The sequence below is a fragment of the Siniperca chuatsi genome, linkage group LG15 (genome assembly GCF_020085105.1).
Source record: "Siniperca chuatsi isolate FFG_IHB_CAS linkage group LG15, ASM2008510v1, whole genome shotgun sequence".
Classification (NCBI taxonomy): domain Eukaryota; kingdom Metazoa; phylum Chordata; class Actinopteri; order Centrarchiformes; family Sinipercidae; genus Siniperca; species Siniperca chuatsi.
The window spans coordinates 22,570,524-22,594,355 of NC_058056.1; the positions used below are offsets into that span (position 1 = coordinate 22,570,524).

General features: G+C 39.5%; 1 protein-coding gene across 2 annotated transcripts in view; it reads left to right on the plus strand.

Moving 5' to 3' along the window:
* trim9 (tripartite motif containing 9) overlaps window positions 1-23,832 on the plus strand; it is a 42,605-nt gene that overhangs the window by 7,347 nt on the left and 11,426 nt on the right. For both annotated transcript variants that reach the window (XM_044166727.1, XM_044166726.1), the window contains exons 2-5: window positions 8,358-8,453; window positions 9,613-9,735; window positions 20,847-20,957; window positions 23,031-23,184. In XM_044166727.1, coding sequence (XP_044022662.1) covers window positions 8,358-8,453; window positions 9,613-9,735; window positions 20,847-20,957; window positions 23,031-23,184 — 484 coding nt within the window. The remainder of the gene's footprint in view (window positions 1-8,357; window positions 8,454-9,612; window positions 9,736-20,846; window positions 20,958-23,030; window positions 23,185-23,832) is intronic.

Here is a 23,832-nt window from a genome sequence, read left to right on the forward strand (position 1 = left end):
AGCCATTTGCAGCACGGTAGGCAAGTACCAGTGTCTTGAATTGGATTCAAGCAGCCACCGGTAGCCGGTGCAGAGGACCGTTGTTTCCATGTGAAGCAGGCAGCTCTGATAAACCGACTTGTGGTGGGAACCACCACATCTGTTAATAATTAAAAATTATATGTTTAAACCTAGATAATAGAAAAATAAATAATATCATCTACTGTACTATGACAATTAAGTGTCACATTTACCTCAAGAAATAACAATATCTCTTTTTTTATACATCAATGCAAGATATCACTTTTCTTGGGTAAATGTCGGTTCATTTCTGATATATTTGTCCTGATTAATTACAATATGAACAATATAGGATTCTGGACTTTTTTGACTGGACTGTGGGATAATTGGTTGGTCGAAATTGTAGTTTAATGCCATTGGTAAATAAAGATGTTGACATATTCATAATGTCTGTAAATTGATACATTTGCTCTAAGGTAAAAAGATCATGATACAGATTATTGGCCATTTCACCCAACTGTACTTGTATTGTTGTATTCAGGGTTTCTTGTGAGGGAAGACAGTCAGAGTGTCCTCCTGTGCTTCCCCCAAGTCCTACATATTTGTTTTCAGCTAGTGTATGATGAGTCAATAGTGGCCCAGCGGCCTGCGGCAATAACGTGGACTAAATCTTTAAGTACGTTGCTGTAAGGGATTCTGTGCAGATAGAAGACACGGTTGCTCGATTGTTCATGATAGCAGACTGTGATTCACTGATATGGGGATGAGACGGAGGACAAAGGCAGGACTGAGGTCTATAGAAAATGACATTTCACAGTGGGGGGGCTTGGATGTCTCAAAGCCGTTTAGTTTGATGCAGCTCCATTACAAACGGTGATATTTACCCCTCGAGCTGCCATGTAAAGAGATTAGCTGTGTTAATGTTAATGAAAGAGGGAGATAAAGAACAGGAAAATGAGAGCGACAGAATGACCCAGAATGCCCAAAGAGAGGAAGTGAGACAGAGACTGAGCAGGAAACAGAGGCAGAGCTGATGCTGAATGTTTCATCACTGGGGTAAATGAGTTTGACGAGATACTAAACAGATTATTGTATACCCAGTCTGCGTCTTGGGTCCGCACAGGAAACATTGGCTTATGCACTGAAAGTATTTTTGTTTTGACATGTTTTTGACATAACTTTTCTGGGTGGGAAGACAGACCAGCTGAATATTTACTTACTCCAGGCGTGGAACTGGAGAGAGATAAATGCCTTAAAACTCCACTGTGTCAATTTTCTTTTGTGGCCCGACTGGGAAAGAAAGAAAGAAGATGTTTTTTTCTTTTTCTTTTCTGTACATAAATGAGTCCAAACCAAAAGAAATTGTCAAATGTTTAGGAGCTTTGCTACATTTTAAAACAGAATAATTTATTATGCTTCTGTTATATCTGGTTGCCCTAACACAGTCAGCCCACATTAAATGAGGACACCAGTTGCATAAGTGAGCTCAACCTGAAATCTGGACAGCAGATGATCTGGACAGGTTAAAGCCTGCAGTGACCCTGTTTTCATCATCGTCGGCATCATAATTATCATCAGCATAATCATAATCAACGTCATTGTTTTGATTGATTTTGATGATACAGTTACACACTTTGAAGAGGAACTGATGTAATTATCCTCAGTCTGTTCTCAGTGTCGCTGCCTTAAAGACAACCAAGACGTCAGATATGAACAGAGTTTCACTGGAGAAAGATACAATGTTATTGGCTGAGTTAAATTCGAAGCAAATCGACAGACTTGAAAAGTGAAAAAAGTGCTTTAAAATTACTTCTTTTTTTATAGTCTGATACACCATAGTAACAGAAAACATTGTTCCTGTCTAATCTGTCCTCAACTCACCATATATTAGACTGCAGGTAACCATAGCAACAATACTGAAAATTATGGTTAAACCAAATATTTACTTGTCATATAAGCAAAAAACAAAACAAGATTTTCAGCTCTTATTTTTTTATTTATTTTTTTATAAAAGTGACCACAGTGTAAGCATGAAAATGGATTCTGAAAATAATGACCAAAAGGGTGTCTGTTGCATCTGTTAGTGCAAGACAACTTACACCTTTATTTATTTTTGGCACATAGAGTTTGGTGACTCTTTCCTTTTTTTATTGTTTATCCTCCATTTTGTATGACTTTGTTTGAACCAAATCAAGTCGGAACAAAACAGCTTCCACATGACTAGAGGTCTAATCAACTATGGTAATTGAAAACACTTGTGATTTGAAACATTTAGCTATTCCACTCACTCTACACACACTTGTAGAGTAGTTAATGAAAACTGCTGGCCTGGAGTCTGACCCAGAAGTCCTATGGCTAACACTGTCAACAAATCAACTTGTATCCTATTTGCACATGGAGATGAAAAACATCCAGAGGATTTCTGGAAGAAGCTTCATCGATGAAGCATCAGAAAAGAAGATGAGGAATGTATCATTTGTAGCTAAGGTGTAAAGCTTAAATGTTAAATCCAAAAAGTTGCAGAAACATCCTTTTTGAATTATTTTTGAGGGAGTTTTATGCCTTTATTAGACAGCTAACACCAGCGAGATGACAGGAAATGATCCCCCGGCCGGTCGTGAAACACTGCTGTTCCCCAGGCCACCAAGGCCACCTTTTTACTAAATAGATACCAACCAATGTGCTCTAGTGAAAGAGTATCAAAGTATCTGACACCTGACTGAATGACCTGATAGGACCTTTAGAAAAACACACCTTCCTCTTTCTCTTACATAGATTTAGCAGTATCAACACTCTTTATTTCACTCTGTACTTAAAAGGTTCTTTTTGACCATCTATTTGACACATCCAAACTAGATCAGCAGGTAGGCGACTCATCTGCAGACGCTGCCGCCCTCACCAGGCAAATTCAGCGATGACAAGAATAGGTCACTTCTGCCCCATTTCCTGCTGTGCTGTCTCAGGTGTCTGTCAAATAAGGACTCTGTTTCTCACATGAAGAAACTGTGGCAACTTTCAAAAGCCCTCATTATTATTATCTGAGTTTCATCGCTTTTTTTGTGTGGATAGTTAACGAGTTGTTCTGCATTATTGATGACGGCAGATATAAGCGATGAATAATGCACCAGCCACTTAGGTTCTGCTTGTGGAAGATGGTTTCATATGGGACCTTGTTAAACACGGAGGAGTATCACAATCTGGCCAAATCTTGACTCTTCCAGCGTGTTGGAAGATGTAAGAGCTTAATTTTTAACAACAGAAAGTCTCCGAAGATGGTAAATATCATCAAGTCGCCCGCTTCAAACTGTATTCTCTGAGGGCTGCAGCAGTGCGTGTAAACAACCGCAACCTTTCATGTTACAGTATCTGGTTACTGATACTGTAGGGGGAAACAAAATCACAAATCAAGCTGTGCAAAATTACATTAATTTCCACTTTCTTTCAATGGATGGCTTCAGTGGAAGCGTGTTTTTTTGTTTCTGTTTGTTTGTTTGGGGTTTTCTTTCCCCAGAAGTCAACCTCACAATCGGTTTACGCCTGTGTACAGTTTGTAACCAAATGAGCCTAAAGAGACACCAGAGAAAGTACTTAACCCAGAAGCTCTGAGAAAGAGCAGGGCACTTTTCTATTAGAGGTAATGCAGCTTTTTGAAAGTAGGTTATGAGAACTCAAAATCTATCTTTGCCGTGGAAATGATGGAACATTTTGTTGATATGTGTTTTTTAATTAGCTTGAAGAGGAATACTTTTCCTTTGCGGCAGCTTTAAGAGCTTAGCAGTGACATTACACCTACCTCCTCCTTTCCTTGCACTTCCCACTTCCTAGTGGGGGCTTTAATCCAAATTGGCTCTGACGCCTCTGTGACATCCTCACTTTCCTGTGACGGATTGGCTAGTTCACTTGGCCACAGAGAGAAAATGAAACATGCAGAATGGCCCTGGAGCTGCTGGTGAATTATTCATGCCATGCACGTGTTCCCACTCGGTTTAATTACTGAGATGATTACTGCTCCCAAATAACAGGGACATCCTAAACCCCCCACCACCTCAACAAATCCTCCGTAGCCCATTGCAAACATTACACCATCCTCTTTAGTACACTAATGTTACATGATGCTTTAATTTCGACTGTCCCTGAACAAGCTTGAAGTTGCGTTACATTAATATAAGTGGAGAATTGTTGAGCAAAAACTCAAACACCTCAGTTAGTCCTCATTATTAAAACCTTTTCTCTTGTAAAAGTGAAACATACATTTGATAGTACGAAAAACAACACTTAGATTAGATGTAAATCTAATCTCTGTGTTGCTTTTCTAAGTTTTTTCATAATAAGCATCCAAACAGGGATCTGTTACAAACATTTTTATTTTTAATACTACGGCTAACTAGCTCTACTCAGCAAGATAAGAACAACGGTGAGCCTTTCCATGATCCTTATTTCCATGTCTTCTACGTAAATCATCATCAGGTGAAGTTATGCTAACTTTTTGCCTGGAAAATATCATGTATGTAGCCATCATGTGCATATTTTTACAGGGCCTTCACTTTAAAATAAATAAGATGAAATAAGCTGAAAAATTGTAATCTATACTGTAGACTGAGTTTTCAGTCAACTGAACCATCAGCCAATTACTTTTTCTACCTATGCCTGAAATCAAGGACTCATTGTTTCAAAAATTACTAAGAATTTTGAGTGGTAAATCTGCCACCATTATCAACAGAAACTAAGGCGCAAACTGTCAATTGTAACCCCTCCATTTCCAAATCTCAAACTGTGACGCTTTGGTCTCAGTCCCATAGTGCTCTTCAACCCATTTGTCGCTGAAGTCTGTCTTTCCATATGCCGACCTGCCGGGCCATGGCACTGTTGTCTTTACCAAGCAGGAAGTAGCCGGAAGCCTTGTAGAAATAAAACAGCCTCTACTTTCATAGCACGTTTTGACCTGGTTTTGAGGACTGAGCTCTGCAGGCTCTCGAACAGACACTGCGGAAAAACGCCTCCAGACAATCAAGTGCTTTTCATTTCATCTGCTCTCTCACTGAACGCATGCTGACTGTTAACTGGGCGAGGCAGGAGCTCCCTCAACGTCAATCACTGTATCACAGAGAGGAAAAGGAGAAAACTGAAAGAGAAAATGAACTCCAATTTAGGACAGCCGAAAGGGCAGGTGTGAGTGGCCTGGCTGATCTGTAATGCAGCCACCTGAGACTGAGTGAACATTTTGGATGACTTGAGTGTGATTGGCAGGATCTTAAAACGATACTGATCCAAGTGAAATGGAGCTGATTTATTTCAGAGACTCAGAAGTAGTCTCATCTCCAAATGAGGCTGAGGGAGGCAAGGATGCAAATTGTATGCTTTTGTTTTTACTACTGTATTTTGGATTTGAATTCAACTTACATTTTAGGTTTGATGCTCTTATTTCTTCCTTTCCAATTCAAGAAGTGTCCTTAATTCACATTTGTATCCTCTTAGTTAGTTATCCAGTTAGCTTAGTATAGCATAAAGACCGGAAACAGGAGGAAACTGCTAGCCTGACTCAAATTAACTTATATTTTCATTTGTTTTTTATGCTTCGTGTTTAATCCGTACAAATACCATAGTCAACCATGAAATGTTGTTGAGAGCTCTGAAGGTAGACCTTTGAGCTTAGAATATTATTCTGTGCTCAAATTTAAGCCATTTAGCGAGCTAAATTGCAAGAATGTACTGTTTTTATATCATTGTAATTTGAATACCTTTTTAGTTTTAGATGGTTGGTCAGACAAAATAAACAATTCAAAGACGTCCCCTTGGGCTCTGGGAACTTGTGACAGGCATTTTTCATTATTTTTTAATATTTTATAGACTAAATGATTTGATAATGAACACATCATTAGCTGCAGCTCTAAAATCCATCTCCTTAAAGGCCCGTTTGTCCTAAAAAGTTGGTCCATAGGTTTTTGAGATATCCTTGTGACAAACAAATAAACATGGGAAAAAACATACAACTCATTTATGCAGGTCTCTTGAGACGCTGAAATATGAGTCCCAAGTTAACAAGGAGGAAGTTTCTTGAAGTCCTACACAATCCGGGAAAGTTTACATTTCAGTCTTTGCTCAGCTGTTACTGGCTCAGACTATCCCTTGGTGCAGTAGAGTCATGTTAGCGGCAGCTGTCATGGTTTCCCAAACGCTGAGGTCAAAGGTCAGCTGTTGGCCCCCGCAGACAGATTCCCATTTGACCGGCTAACGTCAGATGCCAGGAGCTGGGTTGACACAGAGTTGTTTTCACAGTGTTTTTCACTGTATCAGCTAGTTCCAGGTTTTATTGCTCTCTTCCGGAGTTGAAGTAATTTTTTTTCTTTTTGCCAGATAACGCCCAATACCCTGTTGTCCTCGCAGAAGACAATACACCCCCCCTTAAGTTGACGGTTGTTCACTCAACCAAACGAGGTTCCCACAGGGTCAGGCCGCGTCCTCTCGCTCCGTCACCCCCTTGTTCACACAACCTCGCTTCACATACATGAACACCCCGTCTCTTTTCCCCACTATCCAAACAGGAGCGTTTGTGTGTCATCGCACACATCCAAAGCAATGGTATTTCCCGTCACGTGCACTGTGCTCTGCCCTGCATGACCAGGGGCTACAGTATAATTCAATAATAAATCCAACAGTCAAGTGCTTTGTTGTAGATAAATCATCTTAGGTTTAGTTGGGAATTCCTTTTTGTGTGTGAGAATAAGGCTGACATTGCATTTTATCTCAGGGGTGAAAACTTTAACTCTTCAAAATGTCAGTTTCTCAGCGGCAATGAAAAGCAGCTTTGTTTCTAAATTGACCACTGTGCATTTTGAGTTCAACCAAAACTTAAAAACCGCCCAATTTAGAGTTAGGAGATTTTCACAGTATGATGGCTGTATATAGGTTGTGTATATGCCTGATGTTTTGAACTGAACAGGTCACACTGGCCTGGGAATCTGCATCTAAAATAAGCTGTTTGGAATCTCATGCTGGGCTGCCTCCATGTGTCTTTCCTGTCAATCTTAAAGGTCCCATTAAATAAATATATATACACACACACATGGTTTGATGTGTTTCTGCATGAAACAAGATGTTGATGTGGGATTTATTTAGGGAGACTTAAGTTGATAGTTAAAAAGTAAAAACTACAAACCTACAAAATCCTACATCACCCTGCCTTGCAAAGGACGTGGACGGCTACAAAGAGGAGAAACCTGATTCAGTCTTGAGTTTGTTTGGAGGATGGTACTTCCTGTTGGCATTTCAGTATGTGACATAGCTGACTGTAACATTGTCAGTTTGCACCCTGCAGAAGGGCGTCTGCCCTAAATGTCTATGCATGAGTGAATCCTTTAATTGTTGATTGATTTTTATTTTTTTTTTTTTCATTTTTGGTTCTGAGGATTCAGCACCTATCTATATATAATGGAGTTGAGCATGTTGATTTATTGTTGAATTAATTAATTACATTTTTATTATTTTGTCATGCATATAACTATGTCCAGCCCACATTGGCCTACAAGACACATAAATTCATAAAAGCATGACCAGAAGGCTGCGTATACATTTCTAAATGACAGAGAAAGTCCAAAAATGGAGAAGCAACTTTAGCATCTTTCACAATTAAATCTTTCAACCATCTTTGTCTACAATAAAATCCATAAATCAGTGACAAAAACAAATCAGAATAAATGCTAATTAAATAATCCATATTGCCTTTTGAGACAAAGTTAGCAAATCATCTTTTACCACCATATGTACACCAGAATATTTCAGGGTTTTGTCAAACCATTTCATGGGAAATTAACTCTCCTAATTCATCATAATTTGTACAGTACAAAAGAAAATGGGACTCACTTTCCACTTCACCCAAATCACACAGCTCACAGTTTTCCTCCTGAATATTTTTTAATCAACGGACCTAAATGGCCACAGGAAGAATACCAGCTTTCAACTGTGTGATTTTCAACTTTGGCCCCTAGACAAACGAGATGTCACATTGGATTCAGGGCCAAACTTTTGTTTCCATGCACACATGGAAATAATTTTGGTTTTGACAACATATTTTCGAACCATTTTTCTTCAAACTTCAAAAAAAACTTATTTATAATAAAGTTAACATTACAACACAACAGAACTTTGTGATTTACTCCACATAAGCACCTTCATATTTATTCTATCCTGCCATTTTGATTACTCTATTCTGTACAGTGTCTACAATTTTAGATTTTTTGAAGCCCCTATATCCCTGCGGCATAGTTCAGTATACATGCATCGTAAAGTTGTTGTTATTGTTATTTCAATGCAGTACAAACCCATATATCTCTAATGTCCTCTCTCTGTGCTCTCCACAGGGTCAGCTGTCTCAGGCTCTCAACGGTCTGTCAGACCGAGCCGCCGAAGCCAAGGAGTTCCTGGTTCAGCTAAGAAACATGGTGCAGCACATCCAGGTATGTGTGTAACACACACAAATACATGCGGACAACTACTGGTTTACCCACTACATCCAGCCATAAAATGCCTCGATCCCAGTAATAATGCACTGACTTGTCTTGGCAAGTCAGTGCAGTCATCTCTCATCCCCCTCTGGGATCCCAGACTGTCCACCACAGCACGTCACTGCAGTAATCGACAAAAACAAGAAGGCTTATCGCATTATTTGACACTGTTAACATTTTGTAATCCCTGGCTTGGAGTATGTTTATTGTCCAGAATTTTATGAGAATTTTCAACACATCAACCATTAAATTAGAGTAATGGATGTTTTAGCATGTGGCAGGCATTTCAGTGAAACTGATGCATCGCCATAGTAACAGCAGAGCATTTCTCTGCAGGTTTCGGGTCTTAGCAAAGTTCTTTTAATTGTGTGAGCGAGGATATTGACTTGAGAGGAAACGTCTCTCCGTTTACATTCAGCAGTATCACATGTACTTAGTGTTAGTACAATATATTGACCAGGAATAGATTTGGATGCTCGCAACCTTCTGCTATGTGTGGAGACAAAGCTGTGGTCAGCTTAACGAGCTGATTAGAGGAGGAAGGTGGGATTAAATGTCCTTGTTGATTATCGTCACACAGTGGGATGACGCTCCACAGAGACCCTTCAAGGTGAGGAGGAGGGGGAATTTGGGATGTGTGAAAAATGAACAATACTATGCATAATTGTACCTACATCACTCAGTCATCCCGTGGTGCTGATGCTTCATGATGATTTTATCCACCCACGTTGTATGATGGCGAGCTACTGGAGGAGACGTGTCAATGAAGATACCATTTTTAATCATATTTTATTTGAGGATGGACTGAATTCAAATAAGCTATCTTTCCGTCGTTTAACTCAGGTTCTTAAAGCAAACATTACAAGCAAAAATATTACTCTCTCTCTCTAATCTCTATACATTTCTGTGCTAATCCTGCTATTAAATTGGTGTCCATGATTGCCTAAGGGATTCTTCATCACTCTTTAGTATCTCTTCTGCTTTTGGTTTTGTATACTGTATATTTTGTTGGTCAACATCAATTGAAAGTTCCTATATATTATCAGTCTTTAAGACACTTTACTCTCTGCAAGCATTGAGATTTTTCCAGCCTTTATCTGTTGTCTTGCAGGAGAATGGAGTGGAGTTTGAGGCGTGTTTGGTGGCGCAGTGCGATGCCCTCATCGATGCCTTGAACCGACGCAAGGCCCAGCTGCTGGCTCGAGTAAACAAAGAGCACGAGCACAAACTGAAGGTGAGTGAGCATGACCAGACACAACCTTGGACCACTTACACACTCCCCAAAAGATATACATCTCAGTGTATCAGATGGATATCAAGCTTTTCAAAAATCTGTGGGTTGGACAGCATATTGTTGGAAAATCTAACCAAGAAGGCAAAAAATAAGCAGCAGGGTAATGTGACTATAGCTGCTTTTGCATTAAACGTTTCCTGTTTGGGAACTGGATCTGAAATTTCAGATCCCGGCAGGCAGCTGCGATCCCCTGCAACAATAACATAGGCTTGACAAAAATAAATGCAACAATATTTGTGATGAAAGTGTCTGTAAGTTGAGTTTGATGTTATAGTAGAAACAGTTGCAACTGGTGGCTTCTTGGTTGCAAAGAAAATCACTTCCATACTGACTCTACTGATTGATGAACTGAAAGCAATTACTGCCTGGAAGGACGGAAATGAATCTTAATATTAATATTATGCTTCAAAAATGGTTGGCAAATGGTCTTGTCAAATGTATGTTATTTGTAGTTAAATTGGCTGATATGAACCCATTTGTTTCAAATGGCATTAGAAATTATTTAAGCTATTTCTGCAATTCTTCCATTTGGAAGATTTTCTCATTGCAGGTTTAAGATTCAGCACAGAATTAAACAACATACAAAGATGCACTTTTTGTTGTTGTTGTTGTATGTACTGTCAGTGACAGTCAGAGGCAGCAGGGAGATTCATAAGAAATGAAACTCGATTCCAATGATTTCAGAGACATAAAGTGCCACATTTGTCTTTAAACCATCTGCAATGCATTGAACGGGGGACATAACAGAGAGACGGCATCGACATGAGAGGAGAAATTTGAGAGATACATTTGTACTGTACAGCATCCAATTTCATGCTTGGACGCTCTGTAGAATCAAGGTTTCAAACGTGTAGGTGGTTTGAGAAACACAGCCTGTGCATGACAACATGTGAGCATGCTCATACACTGACACACACACACACACACATTTTCCTTTCTTTTTCCTTTCTATGTGAAGCATTTCATGGATGTGCCTTATAATTCACTCACAAATGAAAGAACTCATTTTTATTTCATTCATGTTTTATTCTCTACAAGGAGGAGCTGTTCGATCATTGTAACCTGTCAACCTGCCCCACCTATAGGAAACGAAAGTACAGGTAATAGTGGCTGCAATTATGCGGCACCTGCAGGCAATTAGTGTTGTAACTGAACATAATAGCTGCTTTTTCTTTGTGTTTTTGAGGTTTACATTTTGTCTTTCGAGGGTGTTGCAACTGAAATGAAATAATTTTTAACGGGGCTCAACATTAAAGCAATTCGCTTTCTTGCCTTAGATGAGAAGATCGATATCACGCTCTTATCCTCCTGGAGTCTTGTCATCACCATGACATTACCAGTTAACCAGAGACTCCAGGAAATTACTGCTCCCGACCAAGAAACAGTCTGGCACATAACCCCATAAAACCACAACATGACGTTTTTACACTTAGCATTTTGTACTAATTAAACAAACAAGATATAACGTGTTACTTAGTCAGATTTAGAGGTGCTGGTCGGCAGATTTACTTTCAACAGAGCCGGGCCAGCTCATTCCTCATGTTTCTAGTCATCATGCCAAGATAAGCTCACCAACTGCTGGCTGTAGCTCAACAGTTGGCGAACAGATATGTGAGTGGTGTCAGTCTCATCTAACTCAATAGCGTATTTCCCAAAATGTCCGACTACTTCCTTAAGCTTTTTCTGGCATCAGACAAGTGTGGCTAAGTGTTAACTAGAGAAACAGCAGATCCTTTGTCCATAACTAGTTGATTTGATTTGCAAATTATTTTAGCACTTCCAAATTTTGTATTCAAATATTTAGTGCAAAGACAGAACTATACATTTAACTATATTTATTTTCTGGGGTTTTTTTTTTTTTTTTTAACGGTTTTGTTTTGTTTCCTTTGTTTGCATCCCTCCCTCTGCAAAGTAACCAGGATAGTCCTGGAGGACCAAGGACACACAATGACACTCTGAACAGTGTGTACTCTTCCCAGTAGCTGAAAATATGCTCCAGGCAACAAATATAAAACCTCTCACAGCAGCTACAAAAACTGTAGTTGTTACACTCATTGCCTGCAGTGTCACCGATGTCAAAATTACAGCAGCTATTACTTTTTTTTTTTTTTTTTTTTTTTTTACCTGTAGATGGAACTCACTGCGACATGTTTACGGCTGCAGCCTTAAACTGCCACTGTTACTTTTATTGCCCATAGGTGGCACAGATTGGTCTGGAACTGCAGGTTCAGAAACTGCAGCGTTGCAGAACTGCAGGGCCTAGTTTTGGGTGCCATTGTGCACGTTTAAAATGCAAAATCTGTTCCATTAATGATTTATGGCTGTTAATTGATGAATGGATGTTTATTGAGGGCCAGAGAGGGATCGGACATATTCACACCTCCAAGACAGAAATTATAATGTGTCTCAGTATAAATCTGATTGCTCAGTGCCTCCATGTGTTGTTCACTAAATCATTGCGGGAAAAACATTTCTCCACCACAGATCAGATATTCTTATTGCGTTTTCAGTGTCGATCTCTCATGTGACTGTGCTGCTCACTTACTCAGGAATGCAGCTTCCATCGCAAGAGGGTCAGTGATGCAAGCGACTCTGTTTTGTGTTTCTCATTTGCTCCTGGAGGGCAGCGTAGCTCACTTTAGGTAGATATCAGCCGGGGTAAAGGTTTTCTGGAGTGCCCCTCTGACATAGGCAGTCAATGAGATGCTTTCTGCTCCATTAGCATGTGGCTCAGTAGTGAAAGTCATCCTGCAGCCATAACTAAATGAAACACATTTCTGTTCCGGTACACTCCTGATGATAATGTAGTCCTTTGTGTATTTTCCAGTTGTTGAGGAGAAACCATAAAAAGCGTAGAAAACAAAAAATTAAAAACTAAACAGAGACTGCTGCAGCTGACTTGACATCTCCTACAGAGCTGCTCTCCTCTGGTTACTGCACGCTGACGCCAAAGCCCAGTTGCCATGGTGACGGACGTGTTGAGCTTGTTGTTTGAAGCTGCGGAGGCGAGAAGTAGTCCTTAATAACATGAGTCAGGTTCATTTTTTGTCTGCAAATCAGGAGGACTGACCCATGTGTTTGTTTCGAGAGATGGCAGAGGCGGAAGGTAGTTTTGTGGCGGTTTGTCACTGAGCATTTAACAAAAGCTCCTTCACTCAAACATCCATACAGTGCTGCTTTGTTATTTATGGCCAAGGCATCAAATCCAAACGTCCAGAGGTGCAACCACACCATATGAAAATATTTGACCAACCACCAAAAAAAAAAAACTTTTCTGATCATTTAAATTGGTAATTTCACTATTTAGTTACCTTTTCTGGAAATGTATCTTCCTAAATGCTGGTTCAAAGTCTTCTCCACACTGCCAAAATATAATTCTTGGGGGGCTGATACTAAATCTCTTAATATTTAAACCTAACTTGAGATTTTTTGTAAAAAAAAAAAACATCAGAATCAGCCTTAAAACCTAGCTATGCGTAATATCTGGGTGTATAACAGTCTAATGTAAAGACATAATACTGAGGACATGACCTCGCTGGTAGCTACTACAGCCCTGCTCCTATTTGGCTGAAAATTGCATATTTTCTTATACTGGTAGCAATTTTCCAAAGTTTTTAAGACTGATATTCTTACTTTTAGGCATTTTTCCTCACTTTGTCAGTAAGATATGTAGATCAACTTACAAAGACTTTTCACAGGCTTCTTTGCCATGAAGAGCAGGGACTGTGCATTCAGGAGTGTGTTGGAAACTTAATCCGACTTTTGTTAACAGAACAGCTTTGGATTGTGATCTGTCAGAAAATCAAGCACATAATTAGTAAACATGAATGTTGTTAAGAAAATATGACTTTTGAAATGTCAAGTCACATTTTGTCACATGCAGTGCAGCATGTGGACCCAAATGCAGACTACCAAGAAGCGGTATGAGGATGAAGTAGCCGGATGGCTACAGTGTTTATTGTGGTGAAGTGGCTTAGAAACAAGTACAGGCGGACAGACAGGCAACAAACAGGTAACAGGCAAATAAGCAGATACAGGTCCAGGTACAGGAAAATGGGTTACCGGCTGGCAGTGGTGGAAACAAAGAAGTGAGTCCAATGAATCTAAACAAATCCAACAGGGAGCAGGCAAAGTTTTGAGTCCAGAATCCAGACACGGTCCAAGGGAGACAAAGAATCCAAACAACAGAACTCACAGTAAGAATGCCGGGGAACTGGGCACGGGAACAAAGTACAACAAAAAGTGCATCTAACAGCAGGGCACGCGCGTGCACACAAGATAGGAACAACAATGAACAAAGGAAAAGACCTGGACTAAATACCCTAAGGAAGGTGAGACAACAGGACACAGGTACAAACAATCAAGGAGGGACCAACAATCAAAATTGGAGGGAAAGTAAACAAAGACAGGAAGTAAAACCACAAGACACACAAAGAGAGGAACACATTACAAAATAAAACAGGAAATGACAAAACCTCAAACTATAACACATTTGGCAGCAGACTCAGCAGAAGTCTCAGATATCTGAGCTTTCCACAAACACCAGCAATAAGAGTCTTTAAGGGAATAGTTTCACATTTTGGGTGCTTTCCTACCAAGTATTAGTTCAGAAGATTGATACCACTCATGTCTGTTCATATAAAGCTGCAGCCAGGAGATGGTTAGCTTAGCTTAGCATCAAGAGTGGAGTCTCTCTTGGTTGGCTGGCAACCTCACGGTGATAATGTGGATGGATTACACAAAAAGTTAATTAGTGAGCTTTAGAGGTGCTGTTAGGCATTTTTTAAACTTTGGATAGAGCCAGGCTAGCTGTTTCCCCCTGTTTCCAGTGTTTATGCTAAGCTAAGCACCAGTATAGTGCTTTAATGTAATGTGGAGAATTAATTGAATATGATCAAACCGAGGCGCACTGCCTCTGCTGTCAGTTCCTCTCACTGTATTTCATCTGGGAGATCCAAGCTCTCAGAGTCAGCAGCAAACTGATCAGGGATTCTTCTGAGGGCTGATTAGAGTAACACAAAGTGAATCAGAAACTAAGTCAGTCTTCCGCTTGCTCCGAAATTTGCCACCGGATGCTTCGTCCACTGGACACCCAGCCCGGGTCGTTTAATGAGTACTGCTGCACTGAGGCTATTTTTATTTCCACTGTAGTGATTTGCTGTCCTCCATGTTGACTCCTCGTCATCTGACTAACTGTGTTGCTCCAGGGGATCCCTGCTCCCCAGGGTCCTCCACTTTCAAGCACTCAAACATGGAACAGTTTGGACTGTACAGTTGCTCAGAGATAAAAATATAAAGAACACTGGAGGCAAATATCGAATTATTTATTCTCACTGTGAACGACAGCTTTTATTGCCGCAGTGGGATCTGCAGCAGAGAGGATGAAGATGAACATGAAATATTAAGAATGAATTCAGTATCAGGGTATTATCCATCAGTATTTTTGTGGTTTCTTTGTAAAATGCTTGATGGAATAATCAACCTTCTGTCAACAGAAGACTTATCAACAATTTTAATATTTTCATCATCAATTAATCTGCCAATTACTGTCTCGATTAATCAATTAATCATTTACTCTAAAAAATGTCAAAAAATAGTAAACAATGTCCATTCCTGTTTCCTAGAGTCCAACTGAGAAGCTATAACTAGCGATTTTTTGCTGATTATTTTTGTCTTTTGACTAATTGATTGTTCGACTAATTGTTTCAACTCTAATCATTTTAGTCATTTATTGAGCTAAAAAATACAAAGCATTCATAAGTTTCAGCTTCTAAAATATGAGAATTTGCTCCTTTTCCTTTTCCTTTTTTATATCATTGTAAATTAAAATATCTTTGGGATTTGGACTGTTGGTCGGCGTAAACAAGCAATCTGAAGACATCACTGTGGTCTCTCATGATTTTCTGACCTTTTATGATGAAACAGCTAATTTAAAAAATAACTGCCAGATCAGTCAACATTAAAAATAGTCCTTAGTTGCAACCCAGTATCTGTCATTTTGACCCCTGCTCCTTTTTACCACTGAATTTCTTGTTATGTTTGCATCAAGGAAGTGAAGCTCGTCTTACTGTTGCATTTTCTTTGCATCCGTCTGAGTAAGAGACACATTAATGCCAAGCAGGAAGCGCCTTGATCCTTACTGACAGCTGAGTGTCTGTGGAAGTGGCACTTGTCACTTTCTCTGATCATCACTGCAGCATGTAACATACAGGACAAAGCAGGAAGTGACTTAATCCCTTTATTCATCTTCCTTTCATCCTGTAACAGTTTGATTCCCATCACAATCCCTCTTGTATTTCTTTTGTCTTCCTCCTCTCTTACTGTTCCCCCTTTCCTTAACCTGCCGTCTTCCTCTCCTCTTTTGCCTCTGCCATCTATTTCCCTTCTCATCTTTCACTTTCCTTTCCACCTTTTACCCCATGTAACCCCTCCTTTCTCTGCATCACAGCTCTTATACTCACTTCCATCTGTGTTCCTACTATACAGTTTGTCAGTATCATTAAATCATCTTCATGCACTTCCGTAATGTCAAACTGTTATAGATTTTATGCCAGGGTCCTGACTAACTGCATACCAGCCTGTCCTGCTGTAAAGAGACAGGTTAGGAGACTGCAGCCACAGTATCTTACAAGGCCAAAAGTGCCGCAGTGGCCTAATAATTACAACAGAAACAGATAGAAGAAGGCAATTTATTTCACAAAGAGGCAGCAGGACCTGCAGACTCGCTCACAAGTACAATATGTGCAGCTGATGAGATTTTGGATAATATTGGCCCTTTTAAAATATCTTGCCTTGTTTGGTTGTAGTCAGTGCTGGTGTACAATGTTTGTGTTTGTGTAAATCTCTTTAAAGCTGCTACAATCAATATGATGACAGTGGATCAAATGTGTAATGTGAAAGGGTTTCGCTCATAGTGACAAACCCACTGAGAATTATCGACCAAAACAGCTCTACAGAGCTTTGTAGTTTGAACTCATTATTTTGGTTTTTACGACCCACAACTTTACTGTTTTAGTTCATTCGCTCTTGTAGCGTTGAGTTTGGCTGCAGCAGGCAGCTGTTTTCAGCGAAAAAGCTCTATAAACCCACCTGCTCAGCACCAAATGGTTGATAGCCACAGTTAGCAAGTAGCTGGTGAACGTAGTGGAGCATTTAGCAGCTAAAGAGCCAAATATTTCTCTAAGGAGCTGGTGGAGACCACAAACAGACCTGAAAGGCCAGAAGCACGACTCCAAATCAATGCTGATGTTGCTCCATATCTGCTGGATGCATAAATAAGCCACTGTTTTGCGACATCAAGTTAAATGTTGACAATATGTCAATATAGCGTTTACATCTTGTTTCCACTGCCTACAAGTGGGCAAAGAAATCAGTCATTTATTTATACAAAAATCTAATTTAAAAGAGGTTAGGTTAGCAGAGTAGTAACATGTTTTGGATGAAAAATGTAATGAAAACCTGCTGTTCCAAACTTGAATGATAGCTAAGACATATTACAGTACGTTTAATCGCTCTGGGTATCAGTTTGTATTAATTTTGCCATCTCCTTGTTTGGGATTGTTTTAGCAGCGCTGTTGAGCTGCTTTGACTCTGTATGATGATGTGCTTAATCACCATGGCAGCCACATATGTCTGAGAGGACATGAGCTTTGTTCATCTCTGCTGCTGCAGAAACTGTGGCCCACTTTCACAGCCAGCTCTGTCCTCTACCACTCTCCTGCACTTTGTTTATGTCACTCACACCTCTCTCTCTCTTTCTATCTCTCTCTCTTAATCCATTTCTCCCACTTCTGTCTTCAAGCTAAATTTCCCCCGTTACCGTCCCACCTCAAGCTACTGCTGTCCCTTAATTCTGTGTTAAATTCAGATCAATGAATCTTCCCTGCAGTGATTATCCGCTGATTCGCCGGCAGAGCGGTATTGCAGCTTTTATATGTTATTCCAAAGCTGATTTAAAGCAGATTTCAGGAAAGATGACTGGAATGCTGAGAGAAGCTGTTCAGCAAGCAGCAGTGAGTGTCGAATCTGAGAGAAAAAGGAAAGAAGGACACCAGGGAAAAGGACAAGATATGATAAAAGTTGTCTGCGTATCTCTGCACCCTCAAATAAAATTCCTCAGTATGTATTGTACTCTGTGGATTTAGAGATTGTGATTCCAGCTGCGTGAAGAGGAGGGACAGCAACTCTAATTGTTTAACAGGCAGCGACAGCAGTGAGGAACTCTTCCTGGAGCCCTGCCAGGCCATTGCAGGGGTGTGGATGCTCCAAGCTTGACACAGCAGGGAGGGTTTGGCCCTCAGCCAGAGAAATATAGACTGAATCATCAGAGCTGGAATGAGATTTCCTCTCAATGTATGGGATGAGAGGTTAAACACGGCTCTCCTCCTGGCTGATTGATTACAGCACTAAAAGGGGCAATAATAAGAATATGATTAGCTGCATCTCTGTAAATATTTATTTACTTGAAAATATTCTGTTTGCAGATAATATTTAATCCTCTTAGAGTGCAGTCAGACCTACAATTTGTTTTATTTAGTCTGAACCTTGGAGGACAAGTTGCATTTGGTTCATTTAAGTTCACAGTGCCCTAGTGCAAATGGACCAAGCCTTAGCAAGTATTCAATCATCCCAGAAGGATGCAGAACCGCAGATATTTGGCAGAGTGAAGGAGGTCAAAACAAATGTGATTCCAGACTCTGTAATTAAACATGAGTTATTTGCAGATTTGTGCTCAAATGTACCTTCCCTGGTGTTTGCAACAGGTAAGAGCACATGAGGAAACAGCTGGAGATGAGGGGGTGTTAGTGGTTCAGAACTAAAAAACGCATTTTCAAGTGTCTTTGTGCAGTTTGTTTGAAGGCACCCGAGGACAGTCAAAATTGTTTTCAGCTGCCCAAACAAACTGCACTTGGAACAGAAGTTTTCAGTGCTGAGGTTTGAATAAAGCACGCCAAACATGGTGTGGTGCCCTTAAGATGTAGATTGTATAAATAAACAACAATAAACAAGTGATTATAACACAATCATCCTCTTCATTCCTTCTGTCGTGCTAGCAGAACAGTCATCACAAACTCATGCCGGCAGCCAAACAAGATCATTTGAAATGACAGGAAACTGGATGTTAAGTGGTTAAAACATTGATCGTGCTGTGTTAGTGACACTGGTAGCCTGAAGATGACGCTGCCATTTTGACCTCAATCATTGGAACATTTGATTTTTAAGGGGAGGGTGATATAATGATACATAGCATGACACAAAAGAGATTTGTCAACCAGTATGAATTTTGCTAAATGTTGAGATAGCAATGCCTTTAGTATCTGTGGTTGATTAGGCAATTCCAGGCAATGTTGCAAACCAGTATGCAGGACTGCTTTATAGAAATATTAGATTAATGGGATTTTTGTCAAATGTAATAAAGTACCTTGATTTGTCAGGTTTTTATCTTATTGTATCAGCCGAAAATCGACATCCAGATCTGGTTATTTCAGCTATAAACAGTTTCCCACCTCCAGAAAAATTAATATATTATATTGCTACTGTAATATAAATTATATATTTTATCCATATTGCCCACTCATACTTGATACTGTTCAGAGGACAATCATGAAATCTTCTTCTATACTCTGACTGTAGCCTTGAAAAGGGGGCCATGTTAAAGCTTTATGTGCATTTACCTTACAGTAATGCTACACTGTATACTGTAAGCTGCGCTCTTTTTGTCTAATGGTTGCTTTCATGATCACAGTAAATAATATGTGAATATTTATTTCCCAGGCTCATCTGAGGAAGGCCAAACTATTTGAATAGGCTATAACTATATGAAAGTCTTTACTGTTTATGTGTCAGTGGTACAATTCTTGCATATTGATGCGCTCTGACTGCAGTCATCAGTAAATCATCTTCATGTATACTGTTGGTCTCAGAGCGGCTGCAGAAAGGATTTTCCTCTCCATTCAGCCTTGGAGCCCCTCAGATAGCAGCAGTGACGTTTCTGTTACCTAGCAACCCTCGGCCCAGCACCTCAGTTTATTTCACACTGTTGCAAGGAGGCTCTGTGGACATCAGTAGTGTCAGTGCTAGAGAGGGAATCTCCCAAGTCGCGTTTATCAAATATCCAATCAAATCAATCTAAGATCTTGTTGTGTGCAATAAGGAGGGTTTATTTTATCGATTTAAAACTGTTCCCTTGTGTTCAGGTCATGTTGTGGAAAGAAATTATGAATATGCGGAGCAGCAATAAAAATCATGAGTGAAATGTACCTCAGCGCAGTCTCTTCCTGTCTCTGATGTAACCGGTGATGCTGACGACTCTTCACACAGACTGCGTGTGAAAACAAAATGTCACTTTCCTTCAGTTAACGTCAATAACAGGATCAGTTGTCGATCTCCCTTCAGCCTCAGCTTCCTCCATCAATCTGTGTGCAAGTCTCAAGAGGAATAAATTACTCAATCAATCACTTTGACAATCCTGGTGCTAATCTCATTATTGGTATTCCTCCTGGTCGTTTCATTCAGCTTCCTTTCATCCATTAACAGCCTTGTTTAATCTGTGATCTCCAGCCTCCTCCTTCCAACCACCCTATTTTCTTTTTCTGTCCTTTTACGTTGTTTCAGTGTTGCCATTTTTTGTTGTCTTAAGCCCTCTCTGCATCCATCTTTCCTCTCTTTGCCTTTCTTTCTCTCCTCTGCTCTCCTTTGTCTCTCTTCTTCCCTCATTTATCATCTCTATCATCATTTCTGCCAACTTCTGCTTATTTACTCCCCTTTAATTTCTCTGCATCTACAGTCTTTCTTTTTCCCTTTCCTCTTCTATTCCTGTCCTATTTATACTCTACAGCACTCACACACTTTATTAAATCATCTTTGTGCATTTTATTCATGTTCCGCTCCAGAGTGATTACAGGAAAAGGGTGATGATAAACATGATTATCTTCCATATACTTGTTGTTGTATAAGTGTATTATATTTGAAAAACTTCCCTCGTGGGTATTTCTTCTTTCCTCTCCCTTTTTTCTCTTTCATCATGCCTCTTTTTTTGCACCTTTTTCCAGGTTGTTCGGGATCAGATCTCCCACTGTACGGTGAAGCTGCGTCAGACCACGGGGCTGATGGAGTACTGTCTGGAGGTTATCAAGGAGAATGACCCCAGTGGTTTCCTGCAGGTAAGATGCATAACAAGACGAGTCTCTTTTGCTACTAGAATCTACAACTCCTTCTTTTTCATGCCGCAAGTTACAATTGATGAAGTGGAGCAGAATGCAAAATGTTTCCCAGAGCACCAGTTCCCAACCTTTGTAGCTCGTGACCCCTTAAAACCAAGCAATATTTACTTACAAGCCGTCACACACTGTTTACATATGTCTACGAGTTGTGACCAGTTCAACCAAAGATTTTTTAAGTTCTGAAGACGTTAAATCATCCATGAGTTCACAAGAATAGGGCAAAGATTTGAGAAAATTCAGGATAATTGATATAATTTTGTATGTTCCCCAAGGCTCCATTCTTGGGCGTCTTCTGTTCAACATCTACGTGCTCACATTAGTTCAGATTATAGAAAACAAATTATCTTACCACAATTATGCAGATGACACACAGATTTATATATAACAATATCACCAAATGACTATGGTCCCATACAAGCACTGAGTTGGTGCATTGAACAAATCAATGATAGGGTGTGCCAGAATTTGATCCAGTTAAACAAAGAAACAGAAAACAGACATGATTGTTTTTGGACTCAAAGAAGAATGATTAAAAGTCAGTGCTCAGCTTCAGTTGCTAATGTTAAAGACCAGAAACCAGGCCATAAATCAAGACCTAAATTTCAACATCCACATTAAAACAATTACAAAATCAGCCTACTATCACCTTAAGAATATATCAAGGATTAGAGGATTTATGTCTCAGCAGGATTTAGAAAAATGTGTCCATGCCTTTATCTTCAGTAGTAGTACTGTCTTTACTAAAAAGATTCAGAATGCTGCTGCCAGAGTCCTCACTAAGACCAGGAGAGACCACATTAGTCCAGTTCTCAGATATTTGCCCTGGCTTCCTGTTTGTCAAAGAATTGGCTTTACAATTCCACTGTTGGTTTATAAAGCACTGAATGGTTTAGGGCCAAAATACATTTCTGATTTGCTGCTACGTTATGAACCGTCCAGACCTCTCAGATGGTCTACTTACTGTCCCCAGAGTCAAAACTAAACATGAAGGAGCAGCATTCAGTTTTTATGCACCACGTATCTGGAGCAAACTCCCAGAGAACTTGAAGTCTGCTCCAACACTCAGTTCTTTTTAAGTCAAGGCTTAAGACTTTTCTGTTTGCCATTGCCTTAAGTTAAATTTGGGACTATTTATTGATATATTGCACTGCACTGTAGCTGCGCTGTCATTTTCATTATACTACCAAATCTGTCTTGTTGTATTTTAGCTAATTTTAATCTTCTTTTTTACCTTGTTTTTAGTCCTTTTAAATCTTATTTGTGTCTTTTTATATTGTCTTGTGTTTCTTTTCTTAATGTATTTATGTCTTATGTAAAACCCTTTATATTGTCTTGTTGAAAGGTGCTATGCAAATAAATTTGCCTTTCCCTGCATTATATAGCAGAAACATTTTTTTCTTGCTTTCGCCTCCTGTTATTTGTGACTCCTCAGATTTATCTTGCAACCCCTTGTGGGGCTCCTGACCCCCAGGTTGGGAACCATTGTCCCAGAGAATGGCCAGAAATTGAAGCTGTAACATTTATTTTGAGAAGTAGTGTCAATCTATTTTTGAATTTTGCGCTTTTAAAGCTGCAATTTTCACACATTTTGCTACTTGTATTGGTAAGTTTAACATTTCTCTGGGGAAGAAAATGTATATAAAAAAAACAGTAAATTACTAGCTGCAGATATGACCCAGTACATTTTACATAAAGTTGACTCTTCCTCATCTGAACTGAGGCTCTCAGGATAGAGGATGTTGTATGCTGTACAGATTGTAAAGCAAATGTGTGATTTGTGAATTGGAATTTCTTAATTGGAATTGTGCTAATTGAAAATTGTTTATATACTCCCAATAATATAATTAAAATACAAAATGTATGTGTTGTTTAAGTAGAGGATGATATAAACATTAGATAAACACAGATACATCTGTGATTATACTGTGTGATCTTCTGGTTCTGTTACAGTTTTTGTTATTGATGAGTAATGGAGTTTTAATTGTGAATTAATTTGTCTAATGTTGTTCTCAGATCTCAGATGCTTTGATCCGGAGGGTCCACATGACAGAGGGTCAGTGGGGGAAGGGAACCCTCACCCCCAGGATGACCAGCGACTTTGACCTCACCCTGGACAGTGGACCCCTCCTGCAGACGATCCACCAGCTAGACTTTGTCCAGATGAAAGGTAAATGAGAGGAGATAATGGGCGCAGACACCTCAGAGTGGGCTGCTAGAGGAGAGCCTTCTTGAGAGCGAATGTCTTCTCTACTGAACAGTTTTTGAACAAGACAGTAAATCCCTACCAGCCTGTGAAGGTACTGATCTCTATGAAAAATTGCTATAATATACCTGCAGTGTTTGCAGTACTGAAATGTTGGTTCATAGTTAAGTTTTTGTACTAATTTTACCTAGGGAATTGTTAAAATATGAACATTAAAACCTAATTGTACTGTGATATTTCTGTATGTAGTATCTTTTGTAAATGTACTATGGACACTAATGTTTTTTTTGTAAGGGAATGTACTCTTTTTCTGTGGCAACAGTTCCTTGAGTTTGCAGTTGTATTTTAAAGACTTTAGCGTATTCTTGCAAATGATCTCTTTATCTTTTAAAATTAGTAAATAAGCAAATTAGAAAGCATTTGAGTTGGGGAACTTGCTGGATGTGTGCATAGACATTTGTGTTTGTTACCTGCTTTATACATTATGATATCACTGACATACGTGTTTGGTAAAATATTCTGTAAATTACTCAGAAAGTCAAGGAAGTTTGGTGTGTTTATATTCATGATTCGGAAGCCTTTGATTAATGCATTCTGAATTCATATATTCAT